Here is a 21,888-nt window from a genome sequence, read left to right as displayed (position 1 = left end):
TGTCCCATGTCTGTTCTATACTGTCTCATGTCTGTGCTGTTCTATACTGTCTCATGTCTGTTCTGTTCTATACTGTCCCATGTCTGTTCTTTACTGTCCCATGTCTGTTCTGTTCTTTACTGTCCCATGTCTGTTCTTTACTGTCCCATGTCTGTTCTTTACTGTCCCATGTCTGTTCTTTACTTTACTGTCTCATGTCTGTTCTTTACTTTACTGTCCCATGTCTGTTCTTTACTGTCTCATGTCTGTTCTTTACTTTACTGTCTCATGTCTGTTCTTTACTGTCCCATGTCTGGTCTGTTCTATACTGTCTCATGTCTGTTCTTTACTGTCTCATGTCTGTTCTTTACTTTACTGTTTCATGTCTGTTCTTTACAGTCCCATGTCTGTTCTTTACTTTACTGTTTCATGTCTGTTCTTTACTGTCCCATGTCTGTTATTTACTGTCCCATGTCTGTTCTTTACTGTCCCATGTCTGTTCTTTACTGTCCCATGTCTGTTCTTTACTGTCCCATGTCTCTTCTATACTGTCCCATGTCTGTTCTGTTTTTTACTGTCCCATGTCTGTTCTTTACTGTCCCATGTCTGTTCTGTTCTTTACTGTCCCATGTCTGTTCTATACTGTCCCATGTCTGTTCTGTTTTTTACTGTCCCATGTCTGTTCTTTACAGTCCCATGTCTAGTCTGTTCTTTACTGTCCCATGCCTAGTCTGTTCTTTACTGTCCCATGTCTGTTCTTTACTGTCCCATGTCTGTTCTATACTGTCCCATGTCTGTTCTGTTCTATACTGTCCCATGTCTGTTCTATACTGTCCCATGTCTGTTCTATACTGTCCCATGTCTGTTCTTTACTGTCCCATGTCTGTTCTTTACTGTCCCATGTCTGTTCTATACTGTCCCATGTCTGTTCTGTTCTTTACTGTCCCATGTCTGTTCTTTACTGTCCCATGTCTGTTCTATACTGTCTCATGTCTGTTCTATACTGTCCCATGTCTGTTCTGTTCTTTACTGTCCCATGTCTGTTCTGTTCTTTACTGTCCCATGTCTGTTCTATACTGTCCCATGTCTGTTCTGTTCTTTACTGTCCCATGTCTGTTCTTTACTGTCCCATGTCTGTTCTATACTGTCCCATGTCTGTTCTGTTCTTTACTGTCCCATGTCTGTTCTATACTGTCCCATGTCTGTTCTATACTGTCCCATGTCTGTTCTGTTCTTTACTGTCCCATGTCTGTTCTTTACTGTCCCATGTATGTTCTTTACTGTCCCATGTCTGTTCTATACTGTCCCATGTCTGTTCTGTTCTATACTGTCCCATGTCTGTTCTTTACTGTCCCATGTCTGTTCTTTACTGTCCCATGTCTGTTCTATACTGTCCCATGTCTGTTATGTTCTTTACTGTCCCATGTCTGTTCTTTACTGTCTCATATCTGTTCTTTACTGTCCCATGTCTGTTCTATACTGTCCCATGTCTGTTCTATACTGTCTCATGTCTGTTCTGTTCTATACTGTCCCATGTCTGTTCTATACTGTCTCATGACTGTTCTATACTGTCCCATGTCTGTTCTTTACTGTCCCATGTCTGTTCTGTTCTATACTGTCTCATGTCTGTTCTGTTCTATACTGTCCCATGTCTGTTCTATACTGTCCCATGTCTGTTCTTTACTGTCCCATGTCTGTTCTATACTGTCCCATATCTGTTCTATACTGTCCCATGTCTGTTCTATACTGTCCCATGTCTGTTCTATACTGTCCCATGTCTGTTCTATACTGTCCCATGTCTGTTCTATACTGTCCCATGTCTGTTCTATACTGTCCCATGTCTGTTCTTTACTGTCCCATGTCTGTTCTATACTGTCCCATGTATGTTCTATACTGTCCCATGTCTGTTCTTTACTGTCTCATGTCTGTTCTTTACTGTCCCATGTCTGTTCTTTACTTTACTGTCCCATGTCTGTTCTTTACTGTCCCATGTCTGTTCTTTACTGTCCCATGTCTGTTCTTTACTGTCTTATGTCTGTTCTTTACTGTCTCATGTCTGTTCTTTACTGTCCCATGTCTGTTCTATACTGTCTCATATCTGTTCTATACTGTCCCATGTCTGTTCTGTTCTATACTGTCCCATGTCTGTTCTATACTGTCCCATGTCTGTTCTATACTGTCCCATGTCTGTTCTTTACTGTCCCATGTCTGTTCTTTGTCTGTCCCCCATGTCTGTTCTATACTGTCCCCATGTCTGTTCTGTTCTGTTCTATACTGTCCCATGTCTGTTCTATACTGTCCCATGTCTGTTCTATACTGTCCCATGTCTGTTCTATACTGTCCCATGTCTGTTCTTTACTGTCCCATGTCTGTTCTTTACTGTCCCATGTCTGTTCTATACTGTCCCATGTCTGTTCTGTTCTTTACTGTCCCATGTCTGTTCTTTACTGTCCCATGTCTGTTCTATACTGTCTCATGTCTGTTCTATACTGTCCCATGTCTGTTCTGTTCTTTACTGTCCCATGTCTGTTCTGTTCTTTACTGTCCCATGTCTGTTCTATACTGTCCCATGTCTGTTCTGTTCTTTACTGTCCCATGTCTGTTCTTTACTGTCCCATGTCTGTTCTATACTGTCCCATGTCTGTTCTGTTCTTCTTATGTCTGTTCTTTACTCCCATGTCTGTTCTTTACTGTCCCATGTCTGTTCTTACTGTCCCATGTCTGTTCTTTACTGTCTCATTCTGTTCTGTCTGTCCATGTCTGTTCTTTACTGTCCCATGTCTGTTCTATACTGTCCCATGTCTGTTCTGTTCTATACTGTCCTGTGTCTGTTCTTTACTGTCCCATGTCTGTTCTTTACTGTCCCATGTCTGTTCTATACTGTCCCATGTCTGTTATGTTCTTTACTGTCCCATGTCTGTTCTTTACTGTCTCATATCTGTTCTTTACTGTCCCATGTCTGTTCTATACTGTCCCATGTCTGTTCTATACTGTCTCATGTCTGTTCTGTTCTATACTGTCCCATGTCTGTTCTATACTGTCTCATGACTGTTCTATACTGTCCCATGTCTGTTCTATACTGTCCCATGTCTGTTCTATACTGTCCCATGTCTGTTCTTTACTGTCTCATGTCTGTTCTTTACTGTCCCATGTCTGTTCTTTACTTTACTGTCCCATGTCTGTTCTTTACTGTCCCATGTCTGTTCTTTACTGTCCCATGTCTCTTCTATACTGTCCCATGTCTGTTCTATACTGTTCCATGTCTGTTCTTTACTGTCTTATGTCTGTTCTTTACTGTCTCATGTCTGTTCTTTACTGTCTTATGTCTGTTCTTTACTGTCTCATGTCTGTTCTTTACTGTCCCATGTCTGTTCTATACTGTCTCATGTCTGTTCTATACTGTCTCATGTCTGTTCTATACTGTCCCATGTCTGTTCTGTTCTATACTGTCCCATGTCTGTTCTTTACTGTCCCATGTCTGTTCTATACTGTCCCATGTCTGTTCTTTACTGTCCCATGTCTGTTCTATACTGTCCCATGTCTGTTCTGTACTGTCCCATGTCTGTTCTATACTGTCCCATGTCTGTTCTATACTGTCCCATGTCTGTTCTTTACTGTCTCATGTCTGTTCTTTACTGTCCCATGTCTGTTCTTTACTGTCCCATGTCTGTTCTTTACTGTCCCATGTCTGTTCTTTACTGTCTCATGTATGTTCTTTACTGTCTTATGTCTGTTCTTTACTGTCTCATGTCTGTTCTTTACTGTCCCATGTCTGTTCTATACTGTCTCATGTCTGTTCTATACTGTACCATGTCTGTTCTTTACTGTCTCATGTCTGTTCTTTACTGTCCCATGTCTGTTCTTTACTGTCCCATGTCTGTTCTATACTGTCTCATGTCAGTTCTATACTGTCCCATGTCTGTTCTATACTGTCCCATGTCTGTTCTTTACTGTCCCATGTCTGTTCTATACTGTCCCATGTCTGTTATTTACTGTCTTATGTCTGTTCTTTACTGTCTCATGTCTGTTCTTTTCTGTCCCATGTCTGTTCTATACTGTCCCATGTCTGTTCTTTACTGTCTTATGTCTGTTCTTTACTGTCCCATGTCTGTTCTTTACTGTCTCATGTCTGTTCTTTACTGTCTCATGTCTGTTCTATACTGTCTCATGTCTGTTCTGTACTGTCCCATGTCTGTTCTGTACTGTCCCATGTCTGTTCTTTACTTTACTGTCCCATGTCAGTTCTATACTGTTCCATGTCTGTTCTTTACTGTCTTATGTCTGTTCTTTACTGTCTCATGTCTGTTCTTTACTGTCTTATGTCTGTTCTTTACTGTCTCATGTCTGTTCTTTACTGTCCCATGTCTGTTCTATACTGTCTCATATCTGTTCTATACTGTCCCATGTCTGTTCTTTACTGTCTTATGTCTGTTCTTTACTGTCTCATGTCTGTTCTTTACTGTCTTATGTCTGTTCTTTACTGTCTCATGTCTGTTCTTTACTGTCCCATGTCTGTTCTATACTGTCCCATGTCTGTTCTGTTCTATACTGTCCCATGTCTGTTCTTTACTGTCCCATGTCTGTTCTATACTGTCCCATGTCTGTTCTTTACTGTCCCATGTCTGTTCTATACTGTCCCATGTCTGTTCTATACTGTCCCATGTCTGTTCTATACTGTCCCATGTCTGTTCTATACTGTCCCATGTCTGTTCTTTACTGTCTCATGTCTGTTCTTTACTGTCCCATGTCTGTTATTTACTGTCTCATGTCTGTTCTTTACTGTCTTATGTCTGTTCTTTACTGTCTCATGTCTGTTCTTTACTGTCCCATGTCTGTTCTATACTGTCTCATGTCTGTTCTATACTGTACCATGTCTGTTCTTTACTGTCTCATGTCTGTTCTTTACTGTCCCATGTCTGTTCTTTACTGTCCCATGTCTGTTCTATACTGTCTCATGTCTGTTCTATACTGTCCCATGTCTGTTCTATACTGTCCCATGTCTGTTCTTTACTGTCCCATGTCTGTTCTATACTGTCCCATGTCTGTTCTTTACTGTCTTATGTCTGTTCTTTACTGACTCATGTCTGTTCTTTTCTGTCCCATGTCTGTTCTATACTGTCCCATGTCTGTTCTTTACTGTCTTATGTCTGTTCTTTACTGTCCCATGTCTGTTCTTTACTGTCTCATGTCTGTTCTTTACTGTCTCATGTCTGTTCTATACTGTCTCATGTCTGTTCTGTACTGTCCCATGTCTGTTCTGTACTGTCCCATGTCTGTTCTTTACTTTACTGTCCCATGTCTGTTCTTTACTTTACTGTCTCATGACTGTTCTATACTGTCCCATGTCTGTTCTTTACTGTCTCATGTCTGTTCTATACTGTCCCATGTCTGTTCTATACTGTCCCATGTCTGTTCTATACTGTCCCATGTCTGTTCTGTTCTTTACTGTCCCATGTCTGTTCTGTTCTTTACTGTCCCTTGTCTGTTCTTTACTGTCCCATGTCTGTTCTTTACCGTCCCATGTCTGTTCTTTACTTTACTGTCCCATGTCTGTTCTTTACTGTCTCATGTCTGTTCTTTACTTTACTGTCCCATGTCTGTTCTTTACTTTACTGTCCCATGTCTGTTCTTTACTGTCCCATGTCTGTTCTTTACTGTCCCATGTCTGTTCTTTACTGTCTCATGTCTGTTCTATACTGTCCCATGTCTGTTCTGTTCTTTACTGTCCCATGTCTGTTCTGTTCTTTACTGTCCCATGTCTGTTCTTTACTGTCCCATGTCTGTTCTTTACTGTCTCATGTCTGTTCTATACTGTCTCATGTCTGTTCTATACTGTCCCATGTCTGTTCTGTTCTTTACTGTCCCATGTCTGTTCTGTTCTTTACTGTCCCTTGTCTGTTCTGTTCTTTACTGTCCCATGTCTGTTCTTTACTGTCTCATGTCTGTTCTATATTGTTCCATGTCTGTTCTGTTCTATACTGTCCCATGTCTGTTCTTTACTTTACTGTCCCATGTCTGTTCTGTTCTTTACTGTCCCTTGTCTGTTCTTTACTTCTCACTGTTCTTTACCATGTCTGTTCTGTTCTTTACTGTCTCATGTCTGTTCTTTACTGTCTCGTGTCTGTTCTGTTCTATACTGTCCCCTGTCTGTTCTTTACTGTCTCATGTCTGTTCTTTACTTTACTGTCTCATGTCTGTTCTGTTCTATACTGTCCCCTGTCTGTTCTTTACTGTCTCATGTCTGTTCTTTACTGTCTCATGTCTGTTCTATACTGTCTCATGTCTGTTCTGTTCTATACTGTCTCATGTCTGTTCTTTACTGTCCCATGTCTGTTCTATACTGTCTCATATCTGTTCTATACTGTCCCATGTCTGTTCTTTACTGTCTTATGTCTGTTCTTTACCGTCTCATGTCTGTTCTTTACTGTCTTATGTCTGTTCTTTACTGTCTCATGTCTGTTCTTTACTGTCCCATGTCTGTTCTATACTGTCTCATGTCTGTTCTATACTGTACCATGTCTGTTCTTTACTGTCTCATGTCTGTTCTTTACTGTCCCATGTCTGTTCTTTACTGTCCCATGTCTGTTCTATACTGTCTCATGTCTGTTCTATACTGTCCCATGTCTGTTCTATACTGTCCCATGTCTGTTCTTTACTGTCCCATGTCTGTTCTATACTGTCCCATGTCTGTTCTTTACTGTCTTATGTCTGTTCTTTACTGACTCATGTCTGTTCTTTTCTGTCCCATGTCTGTTCTATACTGTCCCATGTCTGTTCTTTACTGTCTTATGTCTGTTCTTTACTGTCCCATGTCTGTTCTTTACTGTCTCATGTCTGTTCTTTACTGTCTCATGTCTGTTCTATACTGTCTCATGTCTGTTCTGTACTGTCCCATGTCTGTTCTGTACTGTCCCATGTCTGTTCTTTACTTTACTGTCCCATGTCTGTTCTTTACTTTACTGTCTCATGACTGTTCTATACTGTCCCATGTCTGTTCTTTACTGTCCCATGTCTGTTCTTTACTGTCTCATGTCTGTTCTATACTGTCCCATGTCTGTTCTATACTGTCCCTTGTCTGTTCTGTTCTTTACTGTCCCATGTCTGTTCTGTTCTTTACTGTCCCATGTCTGTTCTTTACCGTCTCATGTCTGTTCTATACTGTCCCATGTCTGTTCTATACTGTCCCATGTCTGTTCTATACTGTCCCATGTCTGTTCTGTTCTTTACTGTCCCATTTCTGTTCTGTTCTTTACTGTCCCTTGTCTGTTCTTTACTGTCCCATGTCTGTTCTTTACCGTCCCATGTCTGTTCTTTACTTTACTGTCCCATGTCTGTTCTTTACTGTCTCATGTCTGTTCTTTACTTTACTGTCCCATGTCTGTTCTTTACTTTACTGTCCCATGTCTGTTCTTTACTGTCCCATGTCTGTTCTTTACTGTCCCATGTCTGTTCTTTACTGTCTCATGTCTGTTCTATACTGTCCCATGTCTGTTCTGTTCTTTACTGTCCCATGTCTGTTCTGTTCTTTACTGTCCCATGTCTGTTCTTTACTGTCCCATGTCTGTTCTTTACTGTCTCATGTCTGTTCTATACTTTACTGTCTCATGTCTGTTCTGTTCTATACTGTCCCCTGTCTGTTCTTTACTGTCTCATGTCTGTTCTTTACTGTCTCATGTCTGTTCTATACTGTCTCATGTCTGTTCTGTTCTATACTGTCTCATGTCTGTTCTTTACTGTCTCATGTCTGTTCTTTACTGTCCCATGTCTGTTCTGTTCTATACTGTCTCATGTCTGTTCTTTAATGTCCCATGTCTGTTCTGTTCTATACTGTCTCATGTCTGTTCTTTACTTTACTGTCCCATGTCTCTTCTGTTCTTTACTGTCTCATGTCTGTTCTGTTCTATACTGTCCCGTGTCTGTTCTTTACTGTCCCATGTCTGGTCTGTTCTATACTGTCTCATGTCTGTTCTATACTGTCTCATGTCTGTTCTGTTCTTTACTGTCCCTTGTCTGTTCTGTTCTATACTGTCTCATGTCTGTTCTATACTGTCTCATGTCTGTTCTATACTGTCTCATGTCTGTTCTATACTGTCTTATGTCTGTTCTTTACTGTCCCTTGTCTGTTCTGTTCTTTACTGTCCCATGTCTGTTCTGTTCTATACTGTCTCATGTCTGTTCTTTACTTTACTGTCTCATGTCTGTTCTTTCCTTTCCCATGTCTGTTCTGTTCTATACTGTCTCATGTCTGTTCTGTTCTATACTGTCTCATGTCTGTTCTATACTGTCCCATGTCTGTTCTATACTGTCTCATGTCTGCTCTGTTCTATACTGTCCCCTGTCTGTTTTTTCCTGTCTCTTGTCTGTTCTTTACTTTACTGTCCCATGTCTCTTCTGTTCTTTCCTGTCCCATGTCTGTTCTATACTGTCCCCTGTCTGTTCTATACTGTCTCATGTCTGTTCTTTACTTTACTGTCCCATGTCTCTTCTGTTCTTTATGGTCTCATGTCTGTTCTATACTGTCTCATGTCTGTTCTTTCCTGTCTCATGTCTGTTCTTTACTTTACTGTCCCATGTCTCTTCTGTTCTTTACGGTCTCATGTCTGTTCTATACTGTCTCATGTCTGTTCTTTACTGTCTCATGTCTCTTCTGTTCTATACTGTCTCATGTCTGTTCTATTTTGTCCCATGTCTGTTCTGTTCTATACTGTCTCATGTCTGTTCTGTTCTATACTGTCTCATGTCTGTTCTATACTGTCTCATGTCTGTTCTATACCTTCCCACGTCTGTTCTATACTGTCTCATGTCTGTTCTATACTGTCTCATGTCTGTTCTTTACTTTACTGTCTCATGTCTGTTCTTTACTTTACTGTCCCATGTCTGTTCTATACTGTCTCATGTCTGTTCTTTACTTTACTGTCCCATGTCTGTTCTTTACTGTCCCATGTCTGTTCTATACTGTCCCATGTCTGTTCTGTTCTATACTGTCCCATGTCTGTTCTATACTGTCTCATGTTCTGTTCTATACTGTCCCATGTCTGTTCTTTCCTGTCTCATGTTCTGTTCTATACTGTCCCATGTCTGTTCTTTACTGTCCCATGTCTGTTCTATACTGTCTCATGTTCTGTTCTATACTGTCCCATGCCTGTTCTGTTCTATACTGTCCCATGTCTGTTCTATACTGTCTCATGTCTGTTCTTTACTGTCCCATGTCTCTTCTGTTCTTTACTGTCTCATGTCTGTTCTATACTGTCTCATGTCTGTTCTTTACTGTCTCATGTCTGTTCTTTACTGTCTCATGTCTGTTCTTTACTGTCCCATGTCTGTTCTATACTGTCTCATGTCTGTTCTTTACTGTCTCATGTCTGTTCTATACTGTCTCATGTCTGTTCTATACTGTCTCATGTCTGTTCTATACTGTCTCATGTCTGTTCTATACTGTCTCATGTCTGTTCTATACTGTCTCATGTCTGGTCTATACTGTCCCCTGTCTCTTCTGTTCTTTACTGTCTCATGTCTGTTCTTTACTGTCTCATGTCTGTTATTTACTGTCCCATGTCTGTTCTATACTGTCTCATGTCTGTTCTTTACTGTCTCATGTCTGTTCTTTACTGTCTCATGTCTGTTCTTTCCTGTCTCATGTCTGTTCTATACTGTCCCCTGTCTGTTCTGTTCTATACTGTCTCATGTCTGTTCTTTACTGTCCCATGTCTGTTCTGTTCTATACTGTCCCATGTCTGTTCTTTACTGTCCCATGTCTGTTCTATACTGTCCCATGTCTGTTCTTTACTGTCCCATGTCTGTTCTATACTGTCCCATGTCTGTTCTATACTGTCCCATGTCTGTTCTATACTGTCCCATGTCTGTTCTATACTGTCCCATGTCTGTTCTTTACTGTCCCATGTCTGTTCTATACTGTTCCATGTCTGTTCTATACTGTCCCATGTCTGTTCTTTACTGTCTCATGTCTGTTCTTTACTGTCCCATGTCTGTTCTGTTCTTTACTGTCTCATGTCTGTTCTTTACTGTCTCATGTCTGTTATTTACTGTCCCATGTCTGTTCTATACTGTCTCATGTCTGTTCTTTACTGTCTCATGTCTGTTCTTTACTGTCTCATGTCTGTTCTTTCCTGTCTCATGTCTGTTCTATACTGTCCCCTGTCTGTTCTGTTCTATACTGTCTCATGTCTGTTCTTTACTGTCCCATGTCTCTTCTGTTCTATACTGTCTCATGTCTGTTCTTTACTGTCCCATGTCTCTTCTGTTCTTTCCTGTCTCATGTCTGTTCTGTTCTATACTGTCCCATGTCTGGTCTATACTGTCCCATGTCTGGTCTATACTTTGCTGTCCTGTGTTTTGCCTTCGTCACAGATTAGAAATTCTCTTTGAGAGAAAAAGGCCAAATTGCCTACAAACATTACAAGGTCATACCTTTTGAACAATGTTTCATCCCATTCTGTTCTTTCATGTTTGTCTTTTGTTGTGGCAATTGTTATTGTCATTTTGTATTGTTCTTCCAAAATGATGGAGGGAAGGTGAGAAGGCATTGACATTCTCTCACTTTGTCTTTGTCTCTCCCTCACTCTCTTTCTGCATTTCTCCCTCTCTGCCTGTCTCTCCCCTCTCCCACTCTTTCTATCTCTCTCCCTTCCTCTCTCCCTCTCTCTCCCCTCTCGCCCCCCTCTCCCCTCTCGCTCCCCTCTCCCAATCTCTCTCCCTCCCTCTCTATCTCTCCCTTCCTCTCTCCCTCTCTCTCCCCCTCTCCTCCCCCCTCTCCCCCCCTTTCTCTCTCCCCTCTCGCTCCCCTCCCCTCTCTCCCCCTCTCTCCCCCCCTCTCTTTCCCCCTCTCCCTCCCCCTCTCTCCCCTCTCGCCCCCCCCCCGTCTCCCTCTCTCTCTTTCCTCCCCTCTCGCTCCCCCTCTCTCCCTCTCGCTCCCCTCCCCTCTCTCCCTCTCGCTCCCCTCCCCTCTCCCCTCCCCCTCTCTCTTCCCCCTCTCGCTCCCCCTCCCCTCTCCCCCTCTCTCTCTTCCCCCTCTCGCTCCCCCTCTCTCCCCCTCTCGCCCCCTGTCTCCCTCTCTCTCTTTCCCCCTCTCTCGCCCCCTCTCTCTCTCTCTAGGGGGATACCATACGCCATGCTATCAGTCAGACGGTCGGATACAATGATGGGCTACGGCACCCCATGTACAGTCCTCACAGTCTAAATGTAAGTGTACAGTAAATCATGATCATGACAATGTCCGCAAATATGTCATATCGTCGCGATGACGGCGACGACATTGGTGATAATGACATTTATAATGACTCCTGAAATCATTTTCATGTTAAAATCCCATTCACCCAGGGTTAGAAAATCCTAGGACCCAAATAGTATTTTCTAGAGTTGTATGTTGCACACGTCGTCTCCCTCCACCACCCTTCCTCTATATTTGAATGCAGTTAGTTAAGGGTGGGGTGATCGGGGGGCAGGATTGTAAAATAGGACCTGCGGGGTAATCTCTGTTGGCCAGGGCTCCCAAAACCCCTTTTCAGTGAGCCGCCAGTGTGATCAAACCGTAGAGCAAATATACGACAGGCGAGATTAAGGACGGCCCATGTGATGACAAAGATAGATGTATGGCTTCATATTAACACCCGCATCCACACCCCAGCCATTTAAATGAGAAAGAGCAAGCGAGCTTCATTCCATTTATGAAATGCATTTTATAATACCCCCACAGCCATATGAAACGGGGGCTTTTTACTGGTGTATCTGTGTTTTCATTTAACTACTTTGAAATGCTTCTGAGAGCGAATTTGCAGTCCATCTTCTTATCACGGTAATGAAATATGAAACTGGAATTGCCTGCAGCCTTGTACAGATGCGACTATGGTCTTTCCTGATGAGCTCTGATAAGACCCTTCTTCTTCCTGCACCAGACAATCTGAGCTACCGGGGTAAAGATACAGTTATTGGTGGAGGATGAGCCGCCACGACGGAGAGAGAGAGAGAGAGAGGGAGGGAGGGAGAGAGAGAGAGAGAGAGAGAGAGAGGAGAAGAGAGGGAGAGATAGAGTGTGTGAGAGAGAGAGAGAGAGAGAGGCGTACTGACTCTTCCTTTCGCTCGACACAGAGAAACATTTGCATTTGCTGTCTGCTCTCTAGCAATGAAAGGGGAAGTAGGCTGCGGACTGGTTTTCTCCATTACACCGTTTCCCGTCTGGTAAAAATGGAGCCTCAATGTCTTATGCTTCTTCTCAAGATTAGAACAGGCTTCCTTTCTGTTTTAGAGGTGTTTGTTTTCGTTGTGTTAAATAAAATACATACATACACAGCTGGTATGTTCATGATGTATTTTCGTGGGAAGAACAATCAAATTCAGCTCTCAAAGAGAGAGAGAGAGAACCACTACCTGAAATGTCTTCTTCTTCCATTGGACAATCAAATTCAGCTCTCAGAGAGAGAGAGAGAACCACTACCTGAAATGTCTTCTTCTTCCATTGGACAATCAAATTCAGCTCTCAGAGAGAGAGAGAGAGAGAACCACTACCTGAAATGTCTTCTTCTTCCATTGGACAATCAAATTCAGCTCTCAAAGAGAGAGAGAGAGAGAACCACTACCTGAAATGTCTTCTTCTTCCATTGGACAATCAAATTCAGCTCTCAGAGAGAGAGAGAGAACCACTACCTGAAATGTCTTCTTCTTCCATTGGACAATCAAATTCAGCTCTCAAAGAGAGAGAGTACCACTACCTGAAATGTCAACAAAACACACAAAGCCGCGTCGTTAGGAGCACTCCCACAACAAGGTGTCGTTTTTTGGGGGTTTTCCTGAGTACCCTTTCTTGCTCCAGGCGGTGTAGGCGATGTGCCAACCTCGAGCAGCTTCAAAGTGTAGCGTTTTGCACTCCCCCCCCCCCTCGCACTCACAATTCCTTATTTAGGTCATGGCTCTCAGTCCATCACAGGGGAAGTGAGGGAAGTATGGCGGGTTGTGTTTGGCTGTATCACATAACTCACAGCTATGCTGTTTAGAGCTCAGGGAAGTCATCAGGATGGATTGGACAGGGAAGAGGACAGCACACTGCATATGAATGGTATGTCTAAAGACAGCCAGGGTCAGCTGCTCTGTCAAGATAGAGTGTTGATGCTAAACAAAACCCACTATGAGTTATACAGATATAGTACAATATTTTTTATTTTTTTATTTTACCAGGCAAGTCAGTTAAGAACAAATTCTTATTTTCAATGACGGCCTAGGAACAGTGGGTTAACTGCCTGTTCAGGGGTAGAACGACAGATTTGTACCTTGTCAGCTCGGGGGTTTGAACTTGCAACCTTCCGGTTACTAGTCCAACGCTCTAACCACTAGGCTACCCTGCAGCCCCTATGTTGATCATGCTAAATATATTTTTTATGTACTATATATTTCTATATTATTTTCAATATATTGAAAACATGTTAACTTTTTCTAATTTATGCAAGGACAATGTTTCAATCTTGTCACGCCCTGGTCTTAGTATTTTGTGTTTTCTTTATTATTTTGGTCAGGCCAGGGTGTGACATGGGTTATTTATGTGGTGTGTTTTGTCTTGGGGTTTTTGTAGGTATTGGGATTGTGGTATAGTGGGGTTATCTAGAATAGTCTATGGTTGCCTGAAGTGGTTCTCAATCAGAGGCAGGTGTTTATCGTTGTCTCTGATTGGGAACCATATTTAGGCAGCCATATTCTTTGAGTGTTTCGTGGGTGATTGTTCCTGTCTCTGTGTTAATTTGCACCCGTATAGGCTGGTTAGGTTTTCACGGTACGTTTATTGTTTGTATTGTTCGTGTTTATATTTTTATTAAACATCGATCGAAATAACCACACTTTATTTTGGTCCGATCCCTGCTACACCTCCTCTTCAGAGGAGGAGGAGAAAGAAAACCTTAACAAATCTGTGATTTAATTTTTAATTTTTTTTTTTTTTATCAAATGCTAGGCCAAAACCCTATTCTAACCCTGACTCGACGAGAAGGAAAATCCTCCTCCCGTCACTTCCTTTCAGTGTTTCCCCTTAAAGTTGTTACCCGCGGTGGTGTCCCCTCCCGTCTTCATAACTGACACTAGAATTTGCAGCGACAACCACTAAAGCAATCCGATAAGACATTGATTTCACCACTCGCCTCCAATGACCAGGACGCGGGGCAAATTTGTCAGCAAGAGACCCTGTCTGGGGATGTCAGTGGTAATGCAATGGGGCTTACCCCCGCTGGCAGACACCATGTCGGATCTCTCTCTCTCTCTCTCTCTCTCTGTTTGTTTCCTAGCCCGGCCATGTGTGCGTTATTGTGGGTATACACTCAATCTGACTGCTGAAAGAGGGAAGCAAGGGGCCCTTTCCAGACCAGATTGTGACAACAAGCTTTGGATGTTAATTTGGATATTGAGTTTCATTAAATTCTAAATGTAATCCACCCTGAACTATGATTGTCAGTTGTGGCTCGGTTGCTTGAAGACCCGATCAAATCAGCCTCCCCAGTTGTAACTTTACCTGTTTTTCAAGAAGTAACCCTTGTACTCTCTCTCTCACTGTTTCTCTCTGTCACTCTCTGTTTCTGTCTCTCTATCTCTTACTCTCTCTGTTTCTCTCTCTCTCTGTCACTCTCTGTTTCTGTCTCTCTATCTCTTACTCTCTCTGTTTCTCTCTCTCTCTCAATCACTCTCTCTGTTTCTCTCTCTGTCTCTCTGTTTCTCTCTGTCTCTCTGTTTCTCTCTCTGTCTCGCTCTCTTTCTCGGTCTCTCGCTCTCTCTGTCTCTGTTTCTGTCTCTCTGTCTTTCTCTGTCTCGCTCGCTCTCTCTGTTTCTGTGTCTGTCTCTCTGTTTCTGTCTCAATGTCTCTCTCTCTCTTTCTCCATGTAGGGTAACGGGGGATGGCACGGTGCACCTACTCCCTCCTCAGTGACGTCCCCAAACGAAGGGCCAGGCAGTGTGCACTCTGATACCTCAAACTGACCACCTCACTGATCGTCTCTTTTCCGCCTAATATGCTACCGTGCCCTCGACCAATGTGACTGAACCAAACAGAACCAATCACCTCCCTCGACTGAGTCTAACCCCTCCCCCTTCACTCCAGACAATGTCGGCCATTTTGTAAAATCCCATCCAATAACCTTCACAGTCAAGACTGATATGATTGGATACAGCTTTTAGCAACATTTTTCTGAATATAAATATATATTAACTGACAGACTGACGAGTTGGGGTTCTGAATGGGAAGTCTAGAGAAGATAACAGTAGATTTATTCAAGTAAAAACTGAAGACCGTGCATCTCTCTCAACCCTCCAGATCTACTCTTTTGACCCCTTTTTGTTCTCTATTTGGCCAACTAAGACTGAAGGCAACATACATGTAGTCCAATGGATTTTCTTCTGCCAGTATCCCTATACAACTGTTGTGGGGACAGCGGAATCCTTTGAAGTTGCAGGTGCCCAACTGACGGAAGGTTAGCTTGCTGCAATGCTTCAATGGACTTAGGATGGCTGCACCTCTAGTGGGCTCTTTTGTTTTTCTGATACTAACATCCCGGATTTAACATTGTTTTGGGGATTGACACGATGAAGGACATTTAAAAACGGCAGCTTTTTTTTGTTGTTGTCTTGCTCTTATTCTCCAACATGAGTCCTCTTGCTGAACATGAATTTCTACACCTTTTATTGGACACTGTGCATTCTGTTTCGAATGGATATAATTCAGTCGTTTGATAGTATTCACTCCGATACTGTCCCAAATTCATATTTATATGATCATGTGTCACCATATCTATACAAATGACATGTACTAATAGTAATACCATTTGAGGAGTTCCCCGAGAATTGTGTGTCAAAACAGAGCTGTAATGATTTACCTCATGAAAATGACGTCACCATTTCAAACAGATTTTTAGTAACTTAGAGTGCTACCTCTTCTTAACCTCATCACTAGCATCTGACTATTCTAAATCTCCATTTTACGTTTGTTTTACATGTCTTGTAATTATCTCTTGTACTTTTGATCTTGTTGGGTGGGGTGGGGGGGATTGCTGCATTATTGCAACTTTACTAAATGCCAGATTAACGCTTAGCAGTAGTGTTTAGTTAAAGAACAAAAGGTACATTTGAGCCATTCAACCAAACTAGGAGGCCGCTACGGTACTAGCTTCCCAAAGAGCTAGTCACGTGATGCATTTTATGGGAGTGTATTAATTGAACATGATCCATAAATGTCAGTGGTGGAATTTACTAGAAGCCTGTATGGATGTGAAAGGTGACGTATCTCCCCCCACCCACCCAACCCCCATTTCCACTTGTGGGAATACAGGCTGTGGGGGTACAAAGACACATGTACGGTCATACACACCTCACAGTATTCCCACAAGGGGAAATAAGCCACTTTCTATTTTTTTTTTACATGTAAGAAACATGTATGTTCGCCACCAAACAGTGAAACTGTTGTAAATACCCGAAGAACATTTTGAATGTTGCTGATTTTGTTACTTATCATCCTTTAAATATATGAATGAAAAGACATAGAGGTCTCAGTTCCCAAATCTGTGTATTTCAGACTCTGTTTCACAGCTATGTTTTTCTTGCTTCACCTCTTTTTCTTTTGTATCATGGCCATTTTGAAACTGAATGAAGTCCTGATAAAAAAAAAAAAATCTTTAAAAAATATTTGTGGCAGTGGTCCTAATGTATTAAATATGTTTAATTTGTAACCGCACTCCGTGGAGGATTCGGACCCCAAAACGAGTCCTCTGTGCTAGTTTGTGTAGTTTCAAACACAAAAAAATAAACTTTTGCTTTAATGCTTTGAGTCGCTGTACTTTCTCCTCAGCATACCGAATTATCTCCTCAAGGTAAATGCTTTTGAGTTGCTGTACTTTCTCCTCAGCATACCGAATTATCTCCTCAAGGTAAATGCTTTTGAGTCGCTGTACTTTCTCCTCAGCATACCGAATTATCTCCTCAAGGTAAATGCTTTTGAGTCGCTGTACTTTCTCCTCAAGGTAAAGCGGTGTCTAAACTCTTCTCCTTCCATCTCATTGGACCAGTATTCTACACTACTGATTCGATCCAACAGTAAGTCATTCCACAATTGTGCAAGAACAATACAAAAAGCCATTCAGTACTAGACAGAGGCACTGGTTGGAGAACATTCCATAACAAACCTTCAAATGACCTTGTGGGACTTTTTCCAAGCCGTTAGAAGAAGTGTTCCAAGCCGTTAGGAGGAGTGTTCCAAGCCGCTAGAAGAAGTGTTCCAAGCCGTTAGAAGAAGTGTTCCAAGCCGTTAGAAGAAGTGTTCCAAGCCATTAGGAGTGTTCCAAGCCGTTAGAAGAAGTGTTCCAAGCCGTTAGAAGAAGTGTTCCAAGCCATTAGAAGAAGTGTTCCAAGCCGTTAAAAGTGTTCCAAGCCGTTAGAAGAAGTGTTCCAAGCCGTTAGGAGAAGTGTTCCAAGCCGTTAGGAGAAGTGTTCTAAGCCATTAGGAGAAGTGTTCCAAGCCGTTAGAAGTGTTCCAAGCCGTTAGAAGAAGTGTTCCAAGCCGTTAGGAGAAGTGTTCCAAGCCGTTAGCAGAAGTGTTCCAAGCCATTAGAAGAAGTGTTCCAAGCCGTTAGAAGAAGTGTTCCAAGCCGTTAGAAGAAGTGTTCCAAGCCGTTAGGAGAAGTGTTCCAAGCCGTTAGGAGAAGTGTTCCAAGCTGTTAGGAGAAGTGTTCCAAGCCGTTAGGAGAAGTGTTCCATGCCGTTAGGAGAAGTGTTCCAATCCGTTAGCAGAAGTGTTCCAAGTCGTTAGAAGTGTCCTCGTGGGAGCCTGGTTGACGGTTCGCGCTAAGGAGCAGTTGTGGTATTAAAGGGTTGGGACTCTAAAAGGTAGAAGTGCTCGTGTAATGAAATGGACTCTTCTTCTCAGATGACCTCGGCTGGTGGGTGACAACATTGCTTTAATAGTACTAAATGTGACAACAGTTAAAAAGCTATTTGGGGCTTAATTTAATTTGAGTGCTCCTACAAGTACCTTACAGAACCACAAATGTCTATTGTAAGGGTGTAATTTTTGACAGTGAATTAAGGTTAGTTTTTAGGACATAAAGGACAATGGATCATGATGGTACGGTTCAAGATTTTGCATAGCCCAAGATGTTCTATTGGCCGATACACAAAACGTCATCTAACTGAATGGCATAGGGAGAATGTCATTGCCTCAGTCATTTTATATGCTAGGTGATAGATAGAAAAAAAACGGGGGGAAAACTAGATTGTGAGCGATAGAACCGTGTCTGGAAAACATCATCTGCAATGCTTTAAATGGGAATACTGCAGACATGCATGTAGAAACATACACACACACACATATATATATACACACACACACACACACATATATATATACACACACACACACACACATATATATACACACACACACATATATATACACACACACACACACATATATATACACACACACATATATATACACACACATATATATACACACACACACACACACATATATATACACACACACACACACACATATATATATACACACACACACACACACACACACATATATATACACACACACATATATATACACACACATATATATACACACACACACACATATATATACACACACACACACATATATATACACACACATATATATACACACACACACACACATATATATACACACACACACACACACACATATATATACACACACACACACACATATATATACACACACACACACATATATACACACACACATATATATACACACACACACATATATACACACACACATATACAAACACACACACACATATACAAACACACACATATACACACACAGACACATATATATATACATACACACACACAGACACATATATATACACAGACACAGCAGACCATAATATGTAGCAGTGTTTTCACTGCCATGCAGCCCCTGTCCATTCTGTGGCCACAGATATACAAGAGGGTTGAAGAGAACACAGTGGATCCCTGTCAGTGAAATAAGCTCCACACTGTGACAAAGGCCAACAGTAGCTGTGCCAGATTCCGAGAGACAGAGAGCACAGCAGGCTATGGCTGGACAGCCAGAATGACCAACATAGAAGGCCACAAGACAGCCTAATGTCCAAACCTCACTGCCCCTGTTGTGTCGATCGTAATCAGAGAATGATCGTAACGCGGAGGGAAACACATTTTTACGTACCAAATCCTACGAATTGCCCTGAGGTCAAGTTGAAATAGCAAGCAGAGACTCTGCTAACACTGTCAACGGAGTTCCCCGTTAGCTTTCAGCTCCATGCTGCCTGGCTTCCATCACCCAAGTGTACGAGGAAACAAGCCAGGCACATTGTTGTTGTTGGGTTTGTTGGCAGGATTAAGACATTTGGAAGAAAAGGCCCAACCAGTGAATTCATGTTTGTAACAAATGGCAGTGTTGGTGGTGTTGTACAAACATACTCAACAACAACAACAACAACAACAAGACATCTGAAAAACATGCCAAGAGATAGGATTTGTTCTTAAGATGTGGTTCTTACAATGTTTGAAGCTACTCTTTTTCTTTGGGACTTATCATCCCTGGTTTGCTAATTAAGAATAAACAATTCCCTTTTCTACTATGATATGTTAATGAGCCAGAAGATTGAATTTACACACGTACAAAAGCATGCACACACACACACACCGTAAAATTGCTCAAATAAACAACATTGTCAACTTCAGGGATAAAGCAGAGAAACACTAATTCAGGAGGATGCTGGTTATTCTTGTTCAAGGTTAATTAAAATAATATATTCCTGATGAAATGAAGCATGTTCCACATACATCATTAAATATGAAAACCAAGAATGTCACTTTGTAATCCTGAACTCTTAGAAGCCAATTGTTGAAGAGCTCGAATACCAAACACAGAATATGCCATATGGTTTTACCCACAATCTTTGATTAATTGCTTTCGAATAATGTTCATTGAGCGTAATTTCATATTTCAATGGAGTACCGTAATGATTCCACTCTTCTCTGCTAGATAACAAGACATGATTACATACTGTATGTTATCTACATTTACATTTTAGTCATTTAGCAGACACTCTCATCCAGAGTGACCTACAGGAGCAATTAGGGTTGAGTGCCTTGCTCAAGGGCACATCGACATATTGTTTAGGGTTAGTGTATGAGTAAGGGTTAAGGTTTTTATTTAATTAGGCAAGTCAGTTAAGAACAAATTCTTATTTACAATGACGGCCTAGGAACAGTGAGTTAAACTGCCTTGTTCAGGAGCAGAACGACAGATTTTTACCTTGTCAGCTCAGGGATTTGATCTAGCAAGCTTTTGGTTACTGGCCCAACGCTCTAACCACTAGGCTACCTGCCGCCCCAAGGTTAGTGAATGGGTTAGGGTCAAGGTTAGTGTATGGGTTAGGGTCAAGGTTAGTGTATGGGTTAAGGTTAGTGTATGGGTTAGGGATATTTTATATATATTTTTTAAGGTGGTACATCAGCTTTAATACTGCAGATAGATTATGGCTTCTGTCAATGTAATTGTCTACATCATTTCCAATCCCCCATATCTTTGTTTTTATAAATATATACAGTATATTTTGCCTCCCCAGTCCTTTTCCCCCACAACTTCATCAAACATTGTTGAATGAGTTTCCTGTAGACAATATATATTATATTACCTCTCTTTCAGCCAGGTAAATGATCTGCTAAACCATTACAATTATAACCGGCTTATTTCACCCTAATGAGATAGAAGTTTCCCCTACAAACAACCACAAAGCTCAGATGTTCAACAGTTGTTTCATCCCCAAGCCCAACTCAAGAGAAGGGGCCAGCAGCATACCACCCTGAATCCTGATGCTGGGTTTCTTCTGAAGCTAAGCAGTGTTGGTCCTGGTTGGTCCTGGATGGGAGACCCAGATGCTGCTGGAATTGGTGTTGGAGAGCCAGTAGGATCCTCTGGTCAAAAATAAATATCCCATTGCCCCAGGGCAGTGATTGGGGACATTGCCTTGTGTAGGGTGCCGTCTTTCGGATGGGACGTTAAGCAGGTGTCCTGACTCTCTGTGGTCACTGAAGATCCCATGGCACTTATCGTAAGAGTAGTGGTGTTAACCCTGGTGTCCTGGCTAAATTCCCAATCTGGCCCTCATACCATCATGGCCACCTAATCATCCCCAGCTTCTAATTGGCTCATTCATCCCCCCCTTATCTCCTCTGTAACTATTCCCCAGGTCGTTGCTGTAAATGAGAACGTGTTCTCAGTCAACTTACCTGCTAAAAAATAAAGTATTGAATACAGTAGCAGCAATTTGTGTATTGCTCAGTTGTTAATTGACCGGTATCAGCCACTGGTGTGTAGGTTTCTAATAAGTAGATGTTTTGAGATTCCAGCCCGGTTTAAGAAGTCGTAAATGGAATGAAATTCCCTTTTTATGCACTATATTCTGACCTTGAACTTAAGCGTGAGAACAGCGTGATATTCATCTGTTGTTCATTTTGGGTGGAAATTGAATAAATGAAGGTGTGGTAGAGATGTGTCTACAGATACACTATATTCTGACCTTGAACTTTATTCCCTCAAAATTCCATCACCTTCGTGTGAGAAAAAAACCCCGGATAAGATCTAGCGAACCTACCGGTTCCAAGTGGAAAAAGCATCTACGTAATTATTTTCCAATAGAAATAACACCATTCTTCATGCTGCACTAATTTACAATTTGATAAGAGATATTGATAATAGCTAGCTACTGTAGGTAAATGAGTCATCCGTTTGGATAAGAGCTATTGATAATAGCTAGCTACTGTAGGTAAATGAGTCATCCGTTTGGATAAGGGATATTGATAATAGCTAGCTACTGTAGGTAAATGAGTCATCCGTTTGGATAA

The 21,888-nt window shown here is 41.7% G+C and overlaps 1 protein-coding gene across 5 annotated transcripts in view; it reads left to right on the top strand.

Moving 5' to 3' along the window:
• Positions 1-16,778, top strand: part of LOC115126271 (pre-B-cell leukemia transcription factor 3-like) — a 172,890-nt gene extending 156,112 nt beyond the window's left edge. For 4 of the 5 annotated variants that reach the window (XM_065017203.1, XM_065017201.1, XM_065017202.1 and 1 more), the window contains 2 exons: positions 11,092-11,178; positions 14,854-16,778. In XM_065017203.1, coding sequence (XP_064873275.1) covers positions 11,092-11,178; positions 14,854-14,946 — 180 coding nt within the window. In that variant the 3' untranslated portion in view covers positions 14,947-16,778. The remainder of the gene's footprint in view (positions 1-11,091; positions 11,179-14,853) is intronic. The other variant, XM_065017204.1, reaches the window with a different exon arrangement.
• Positions 16,779-21,888: the final 5,110 nt, after the last annotated feature.

The sequence above is a fragment of the Oncorhynchus nerka genome, linkage group LG4 (genome assembly GCF_034236695.1).
Source record: "Oncorhynchus nerka isolate Pitt River linkage group LG4, Oner_Uvic_2.0, whole genome shotgun sequence".
In the NCBI taxonomy this organism is placed as follows: domain Eukaryota; kingdom Metazoa; phylum Chordata; class Actinopteri; order Salmoniformes; family Salmonidae; genus Oncorhynchus; species Oncorhynchus nerka.
Note: the sequence above shows the minus strand (reverse complement) of the source record. Positions and strands in the feature narration are given on the sequence as shown.